Here is a 9,434-nt window from a genome sequence, read left to right on the forward strand (position 1 = left end):
CACCGATGCGTTTTTCTTCACTTTTGAAATGGATCGCAAAGACGGACGTACCTTCTTTCAGTCTCTGGATTTCTGCGACTTGATGTTGAAGCTGTTGTTCCATTGATGCGCATTTAGTGCAAGCTGCAAAAAAAGGGATTGATATAAATTTCCTGAAGATTATCCACTTGAAATATTCCCAGTCTTTAGTGTTTAAAGGCACAGTGTGTCTCCAACTTCCATCCAGTTAAAAAAAAAAAAAAAAAGTTGAACACTAGACAAAATATGTGAACCGTCATACCCATGTTCATTTTCAGGAAAACAATTATAGGTCAAAAAATTTCTGGCGCCATGCATGTCCGGTATCCCCCCGCGCATCAATGGCCCTTGCTTCTACAAGACAACACAGTGCCATCTAGTGGTCGAATATTACACATTGGGGCTTTAAATATGACCTTACTGACTTAGATGTGACACATTAATGTACTTATTACACATTTATTTTCATTCACTACATTTGTCTTTTCAGTACTGAAGTTACATACTATTTTATACACCAACTGGAAGGGTTTAGACAAGACACGTGAAGTGTCTTCGGAGTCAGATTTCAGGCTAATACATGTTAAAACCTTACAGTACCAACACACAACTGCCTTTAGAAGTCAGAACCAAGCACTCGTCTGACTTACCTGAGCCTTTTTCCACTTGACGGAGATTCACTTGTGGCTTGAGGCCTCCAAGCTTGGCCACGCCATTATCTGCGGCACCTGAAGGTAACATGGAACATAATACAAACTTGTGAGATGGAAATGGGTCCCTTATAGTTTGATCCATTCAAAAACACTGTTTAAAGGGCTCATCAATTTGATGCAAGGCCAAATTCAAGCACTTTTAAAGGAGTTTCAAAGCCAATTTGGCCACTTCTCCGGTACCATTCTAACGAGAATAATACATTACTATATAGTTATGAAGAATAAAAGATCAATTGTCATTATCATTACTATTATTAATCACACCGGAACTAAAAATGTACTTAAGGTTGGTGGTGATAGCCAAGGAAGCCGATTCTTCTTGAAATTAAAGGAGCTGTACAGAATTTAGAACTTTGTTGCTCTATGCTGCCATCTCCTGGCTTGCGTCATCATTGAAGGCCCAGTCACCTCATGATGCGTTTGCATTTCTTAGACGCGCTCAAATAAACTGGTGTCACGGAAGTCAGAATGTCAGATTTGTTAAACAACATGGCAACCTATTCGCACATTTACAAGCACTTCACCCAAATTCAAGCACTGTAACCCTAGAAAACACAACATTCAATTTCAAGCATTTAAGGATTTCAAGCAGCTGTACGAACATATTAGGTTCCAAGACAGGGGGCTCAGGGGAGAGCTGGTGAGTGACTGCAAGCTCTTCCCGCCGGTTTGTTTTTTCCTTTACATTCGCTCGTGTAGCATGAAAGTGGTGAAAGTAAGAATTGGCCTGCTCCTCGTCCAAACACCAACCACCCCCAAAATGTTTTTTTTTCGAGCGATTCAAAGAAAAGCACGCACATCATGAATGAGGGTGCAATCGTGACTTCAAGCCAGTAGATGGTGGCGGAGAGTAAGAAATTCTGCCTAACTCCTCTAAGCGACGCACCATTTTTAATAGAAGCCTAGTCGGGGAGCAAAGTAGGGAAAATTTCTTTTTTCACCTGTGTCACACGGAAGGATACGGTCAACAATATTGAGATTCGAAGTCACATTCATTTGCGACAAGTAGTCTCAAAAGCCTATACACACTACAGCAGGGTTGTCAAACTCATTTGAACTCGGGGGCCACACGATAGAACAAACATTCTGTCGGGGGCCGGACGAGGAGATTCAAGAGAAAGAAAAAGAGAGACAAAGAAATAAGAGAAAGAGGGAGGGAAAAGGAGAGAGGGCAGGAAAAAGAAAGAGAGAGAGAGATAAAAAGTCGTGAAAGGGGGAAAAGAAAGGGAGAGGAAGAAATCCAAAGAGAAATAGAAAGACAGAAGGAGAGAAAAGAAGGGTAGGAATGGAGAAAGAGAAAACAGAGAAAAGGAAAAAAAGGAAGTTAGAGCAAAATAAGGTTAAAAGACACAAAGAGAAAGAGACAAAGAGCAACAAAGGAAGAGAAAAAGAGAGACACAGAGAGTGAAAGAGACAGAGCGTGGGAGAAAAGGGGTGAAGTCAAATTGTCAAGTCAAGTCAAGTCAATTTATATAGCCCTTAATCACAAAAATGTCTCAAAGGACTGCACAGGATTACAGTTACAAAATGACACAATGACCTGATCTTAAACCAGCATGCGGGCAAGGAACAACTCAAAAACCTCAGTGTGAGGAGAAAAGAGAAACCTTGAGAAAGGACCTCACATGTGGTAATCCCCCTTCCAGGATTGACCAGGGTGAATTACAATTAGCATTACTGTACACATAATAGTAAACATAAGGTAAGATAATGAAAATGTCCGGAAAGTGCATGACATCAACGACGCCCCCAGCCTGCAAACCAGTCCAGAAAGTCTATGACGGCCACGACGCTGCCTCCCGTCTCTGCCAGCCGGTAAATGCAGGGGTTGACATGCTGCAGGTCAGACGCCGGTCCGCTGACCCATCCCAAATCATCCTTCTCCTTCGTATCAGCCAGGCAGGCGTCGGAAAGAGACAGGACAAAACAGAATATGAGGTGGGCATCAATCATAAGCTCATAAAAAGAGAGATTGAGAGAAATACAAGTAGAGTGTCTTTGTTCGAGGCACCTGGCTTTGGCAACATCAAGTTGCCATTTTTCAACCTGCAACCTGCAGCTTGTTTTTCTCTTGCGCTTCTCTGAGTGATGTCTCGCGGGCTGGATTCAATCCCATAGCGGGCCTGATCTGGCCCGCGGGCCGCCTGTGCACCACAGACTATCAACTGCAACCATCCCCTGATCTAAAACCTACACGATGGCAAGGAAAAACTCAAAAACCTCAGCTTGAGGAAATGAAGAAACCTCGAGAAGGGGCCGCACATGAGCTAATCCCATTTCCAAGTTTGAGAAAAATGACAATGTCATATTGATGTCCTATTTCCCATTTTTACCAGTCTTGCTCTTCTTTGCTTCCAACTTTGCATCCCTGCTCAAGTCACGCTTCCTTGACTGGGGAATGTGGACTGAAGAGGTGGACGCTAAGGAGAAAAAAATGAAACCAAGTTTAATCTTGAGTCATTACCTTTATTAGCTGCAACTGAAGCCCGACCTGATCTTGGTCCACCGAACGGGGGCTTCTCCACCCCCGTCTTCGGCCTGGTGGAGTCATTACCTTTATTAGCTGGTACTAAAGCCCGACCTGATCTTGGTCCACCGAACGGGGGCTTCTCCACCCCCGTCTTCGGCCTGGTGGCTGGTGTCGCGGAAAACGGGGAAATGACACCGGCGCAACAAAGCATCAATCGCAAGAATTCAACGTCTTACCCGATGTTGTCGGATGCAGACTAGCTGCACTGGACAATGCTGTCGTCTAAAAAGACCCAAAAAAAAGAAACGAAAAGACAAAAAGTCATTGTTGATCCCCAAAACGGCCGCACCGTTTACACCGTTTAAATTTGCTAGCAGTGAACGAGATTTTAGCTCGTATCGCATTTTCCGGGCTATAAAGCGTAACTATAAAACCCCAAATTTCCCGGAAATTTAAAACGGTGCCTTATATACGCACACTGACAAATACAGTGGCTAAAATTGGAAACGCATCGCTACAATGAAACGTACTGCGTACGGTAACCGTTTTACCTTTGGGAAACATAGTTTAGGAGTGTCCTATAGTGGTTAATTGTCGCTAAAAGGGAAACAAAAGAAGCACAACCACTTAGACCAGTGTTTTTCAACCAGTGTGCCGCTGGAATTTGCCCAATTTTATCTTTACAAAAAAATCTGGCCATTATTCAGTATTTTTGCCATCTTCAGACAAGGAACTGCAATAGGTTAAAGTAGGCTTAACCGCATTTGCTCAAAGTGTGTATTTCTAATCAGTTGATGCTCCTATTGGCATTCTCTTAGACTTCCAGTCTTTGTTTAAAGGTGTCAGTGCTTTTCCATGGGGTTGGTCGTTTGTCTTTGTCTCAACATACCAGTACTTTTCCGTGTCTTGCATTTTCAATAAAACACAGAGGCAGACGGGGGGGAGGGGGGCTAGAGTGAGTGAGTGTGGACGAGTCAGTTGCTTGTCTTCTCTGCTATTCTCCCCGCTGCAGCTGGTTAAAAACATAACAAGTCCTTGCCTAATTTTTTTTCGACCGTTAGCCAATTTATAGCTCTCCCACACGTCAGTGGTCTGCTTCTTAGACCGCAAAAATAGTCATCCATATCAGTAGGTGGCAGTAGATTTTTATATACCAATTGACCGCTCATGAGGTAGCACACTCCATTTAAAAACTTAATTTGTTAAACAAAGCGGTTGAAGATAGCGCTGTAAAAAATTAAAACAAAGCACATCATTCTTTTTTTATTTTAAGTAGTATTTTCTTCTTTTTATATACTAATGTTGTGGAATGTGGATAACAACTCATGATCAGTATGTAGCCATCTGGTGGAGGTCGTGGGATGACGTTGTTGCAAGAGGTCACAAGCTGATTGAGGGAGCCGGGGCGGACGACCTTCACGAGATATCTTAACTTTATTTGAGATCACTGAAAAGCCAATGTTGAACATCTAGAACTTTGAATGTGTCCCGAATGCAATAAAGCGCGTTCCCTTTTTGCCACATCTCCTCTCTGCGTATTTTTTGGATCGACGCCCAACGACGATCGCTCCAAAACTAATGATCTGCATATGAGGTAGTACAGTGAAATATTTGACATCGCTTCATTTTCAAACATTGTGTGAGAGTAGCAAACATATTGCAATGACTTGAATGTACTCTTGTTTTAATTGTTAGCACATCTTAGCTTAGAATGGATCTGTATAGTTAAGCAAGCTGACGGGACTTCTTGATACTTTTTAGGTTTATGACGACTTTATAAGGGTCACGGTTGAGACTTCTCAAGGTTTCTTCATTCCTCATGTTGAGGTTTTGAGAGTTTCCTCGCCTGCGTGTCGGTTTCAGTACAGGGGATGGTGTCATTGAGGCCCGTGCGGTCCTTTGAGACATTTCCGGATGAAGGGCGTCACAAAAAAATGGGAATTGACTCGAAAAACGTGACAAAAGAAATATTGGGAGGGTGCATCTTGTAGTCCAATGCGAATTATAGTGTGGAAATTACGGTACATTGTTTGTAGCCTTAACGGATCGTTACCAACAGCTTTGTCCGAAATTGCAATATTTTTGTCATTACGGAGCCTTGGCTTCCCCGACGCCACAGTCCAACGAGCAGGACGCACGCTTCACCGGCACGACCGAGACGGAGACTCCGGTAAAAACGGGTGGGGGACTATGCGCTGCAATAACAGCCGAATCATTGATACACACTGCTCACTCGATATAGAGTTTCTGGCAGTATCGTGTAGATCCTTCTATCTACCGAGAGATCTAACTGTGGTCATTGTGGTTGCCGTTTACGTTCCACCGGATGCTAAAGTTAGCATAGCGCTAAATCCCCAGCCCGCTGCTATCAATAAACAGCAGCTCGCACACCCCTACGCAGCTTTTATCGTCGCCGGCGACTTTAATCGGGCATGTTTAAGGACTGTACTTCCCAAATTCATTCAATACGTGGACTGAGCAACCGGGGGAAAAAACACTGGACCGTGCGTACAGTAAGATCAAATATCTAGTTGGATCCAGACATCTCTGTCTGTCCCTCACCCCCTCATACACCCCCCTCCGGAGGAAAACAAAGCATGCAACAAGGACAGTACAAACGTTTTCTTTGTTCTCTTTATCCTCACTGTAAAACGTGGACCTGGAGTGCCACGTCCAATTTCGTTGTCACAATATATTCAACCCATGTTGTAACAATGACAATAAAGTTAGATTCTATTCTATTCTAATCACGACCACCGATTTCAGCAATTTCCAGACGTCAACTTTTCCACTTCCACCCGTGCCGGCGAGAAACTCAAATTTTCATTACCTGTGCAAGTGTCTTCCGTTGCGTGGAGCTGGAACCCGAAGACGGTTTCTCGCTGCGCCTGGGAAGCGACGTCAAATGCGACCGTTTCAAGAAAGGCAAGAGCGATTTTGCGGGCGCTTGAGACGGAAGCGTTTTTGAAGGGCAGACGTCCGATGTCGCGACAGCCGTCACCCGGGCTTCTGGTTCGGAACAGAGGTTTGGCTGTTCCTCAGGTCCCGGCAATTTGCCGTCTGTCCTGGCACAGAAATCCACCGTTTTGCAGCGGGGCAGGGGTGTGGAAGCGATAAAAGGTCTTTGCTCCAAGGTGGGGTCAAAGATAAACGTTTCAGCCGGGTCGTAGGTCCTCGATAGCCGAGGAGGACTCGCCTCGAAGGTGTTGTGCCGACTCCCGGACAAACCGGTCTCCGATAGAGTGACGGCGATGTTTGGCGCCGGTTCGGCGTCAAAAGTGTTGCAGTGACGGGAGACCAGGCTCGATTCTGCCGACCGGACGTCTGTGGTGCGATTGGCTTTAGACTCTGGATCTTGTTCCGGAAGTCCACTCAACAAGGAGACACTTTTATCATCGGAGATGGGCTTCTCTTCTGGTTTTGGAGGGACGCTCTCTAGAGATGCAGGTAAAACGGGCTCCGAATTCGGGTTCTCGGACTCCGCAATGCGTTCGGGACGACATTGAACGGTGCCTTTTGTGTCCCAGGTGTCAAGTGCCAGCAGATCAGAATTCGTTATGTCCATCGTGAAGTTCATTAGGTTCTGCGATGAACAATCTAAAGAGTCATCGGTAAAGTCCGGTATGGTCTCCGTCTGCAATGAGAAAGGAGAAAAATATGCATTCAAGTTGGAACATTGGTCAATGTTCCCTGTCATTTTCCCCGAGTCTGAGCGTTGACACAAAGTCGGTGAGCAACGCTTGAAACAATAGTGAGCAACAGCAATCCCAAGTGTGGCAAATAAATCATGATCAAACATGTCCAAAACTTGACATCGTGTTACATTTTGCTGAGTTTTCGGCAATGCAAAATTATTTTTCACTTTTGAATGAATTGACTACAAACATCATTTGTTTTTACAATTATTTCTCAAGATTTCCATTTCTTTTATTCCTGGTATCTTTTGTCGCATAATATTAACATTTTGGGGTTCTTATTGAGTCGGCCCCCCTCGGATGGGTCTGGCCTTGATGCGGCGAGGGGGCTTGCGTGTTCCAGTGACCCTGGAGAGCGATACCGTCGGGAGCTTGCTCCTGGTAGGGTCACCCATGGCGGGCCGGTCTCCGGGGTAGGTTCCAGACAAACAAAGACCCCAGCGTGTCGGTACGCTGTGAGGTGGCAGCCCCACCAACCGACTATCCTGCGGAGGGCTAACAACTCACCCAGGAGAAACACACTTTGTTACGAAACTGACCAGAGAAAGAAGCCGGACTGACCAACACGGTAACGGACCCCAGCCTGCCCCCGACCAACGAGTACGGATCGATCTTCGTCATAAGACCCGTGTCGCCACCTGGAATGTCCAGACACTCCTTCGCCCCGGAGCTGCCACCCTGCTGTCCCGAGAGCTCTGTCGCTATAACATCACCATGGCAGGGCTCTGTGAAGTACGATGGCAAGGCAATGGTGAAACAACAGCTGGCAACCATTGCTACATCTGGAGTGGCCCCGAGAGTCGGACCGGCCTTTACGGTGTGGCTCTTGCCATTCCAAAAGCCCTCCGGAGGTCCCTCATCAGCTGGACACCAATAAGTGACAGACTACTGTCTGCTCGATTCCTCCACCATCACGGCAAGATGACAGTGATCGTCGCCTACGCCCCCACCGATGTCGCTGATGAGGATGCGAAGGACGCGTTCTTTGACCAACTCCACCAGGCTGTCAACCAAGCCCCACCACACGACGTCACCATCATCCTCACTGATGCCAACGCCACTCTATCCAGCATTGATCGGTCCCCCGGCTCACCTGTCGGCACCACCTTCGTTGACAGCACAACAAACGACAATGGCAACCGCCTCCTCCTCCTCTGCCACCAAAACAACCTTTGTGTTGCTGACACCTGGTTTCCCCGGAAATGCATCCATCACTGGACGTGGTACAGCCCAGATGGCAGAACCAGGAAGGGATTGGACCACATCCTGATATCACGACGCTGGAAGTCGTTTGTAACCAACTGCCGGGTGTTCAGAGGAGCACAGCTTGGCAACACAGACCATCGTCTGCTGGTGGCCCAGCTCAAGCTAAAGCTCCGAGCCAACCAGCACAAGACTCTGCCTCGCCCCGACTCCTCCCGACTCAGCGACCCCAACATCGCCAGAGACTTCAGTTGCTCCATCCGCCGCTCTCTTGATACCCTGGCTCCTGACAAGCTGACAGACTGGGCGGCCTTCAAGGAAAGTGTCCTCCAGTCTGCTCACAATGTCCTCGGACGCCCGCGATCCTCCCCGAGAAAGCCCTGGATATCAGAGAGGACACTAAACATCATAGACCAGCGGCGTGAGGCCCGACTCCGAGGCGACCTCACAGAGTATCGGAGACTGAATCGCCTGCGCAATGTGGCCATTGCTGAAGATAGGGAGAGGTTTTGGCAGGCAGAAGCCCAACAGCTTGAGTCCGCGGCCAACAACAACAACATGAGCCGCGTATTCAGTCTACTACGCCAAGCCCGTAGCGGCCCACACATAAAGACAGCCCTGGTAAAGGACTCAGACGGCAACCTCATCATGACAGAAGCCAACTGCCTCGAGCGCTGGAAGGAGCACTTTAGCCTCCTCTTGCAGCACAGCACCATCCCGGCTGATCCCACCCTCCTACGGGCTGCGAGCACAGCACCTCCTAACGACACCTGCTGCACAGACCCCGTAACACCCGAGGAAGTGAGAGCTGCTCTGAAGAAGCTGAACACCAAGAAAGCCCCCGGCATCTGTGCCATTACCGGCGAGATGCTCAAGGCCGGCGGTGATGGCATGGTGGAGTGGCTAACCCGCCTATTCAACCAGGTGTGGGAATCGGAGCAGCTGCCCACCGACTGGACCAGAGGAGTCATCTTGCCCTTCTGGAAATGCAAGGGCGACAGGCTTGTCTGTGGAAACCACAGAGGCATAACCTTACTCTCCATCCCGGGCAAGGTCTTTACCAGGATCTTGCTCAGCCGTGCCCTTCCAGCAATCAGAAGCTGCCGCCGTCCCCAGCAGGCTGGCTTTATGCCCAACCGCTCCACAACGGACCACATCTCTGCCGTCCGTTTGCTGATAGAAAAGACCCGTGAATTCCGTAAAGATCGCCATCTATATATCGGATTCATTGATCTGAAGGCCGCCTTTGACACCGTCTGCCACTCTTCACTGTGGAACATCCTCCAAGCTCTCAGAGCACCACCCAAGATCATAGCCCTGTTCAAGCTGCTCTAC

At 47.5% G+C, this 9,434-nt stretch overlaps 1 protein-coding gene across 1 annotated transcript; it reads right to left on the minus strand.

The window, feature by feature from the left end:
- Positions 1-930: 930 nt before the first annotated feature.
- Positions 931-6,824, minus strand: LOC148345447 (uncharacterized). The gene is made up of 2 exons (XM_088325894.1): positions 6,032-6,824; positions 931-2,615 (listed from the first exon to the last, which is right to left on the minus strand). Exons 1-2 carry the CDS (start codon positions 6,776-6,778, stop codon positions 2,469-2,471), a joined length of 894 nt encoding a protein of 297 aa, XP_088182020.1. The 5' UTR covers positions 6,779-6,824; the 3' UTR covers positions 931-2,468.
- Between the last annotated feature and the right edge of the window lie 2,610 nt (positions 6,825-9,434).

The sequence above is a fragment of the Urocampus carinirostris genome, unplaced genomic scaffold (genome assembly GCF_059441175.1).
Source record: "Urocampus carinirostris isolate Australia breed hairy pipefish unplaced genomic scaffold, RoL_Ucar_1.0 HiC_scaffold_42, whole genome shotgun sequence".
Classification (NCBI taxonomy): domain Eukaryota; kingdom Metazoa; phylum Chordata; class Actinopteri; order Syngnathiformes; family Syngnathidae; genus Urocampus; species Urocampus carinirostris.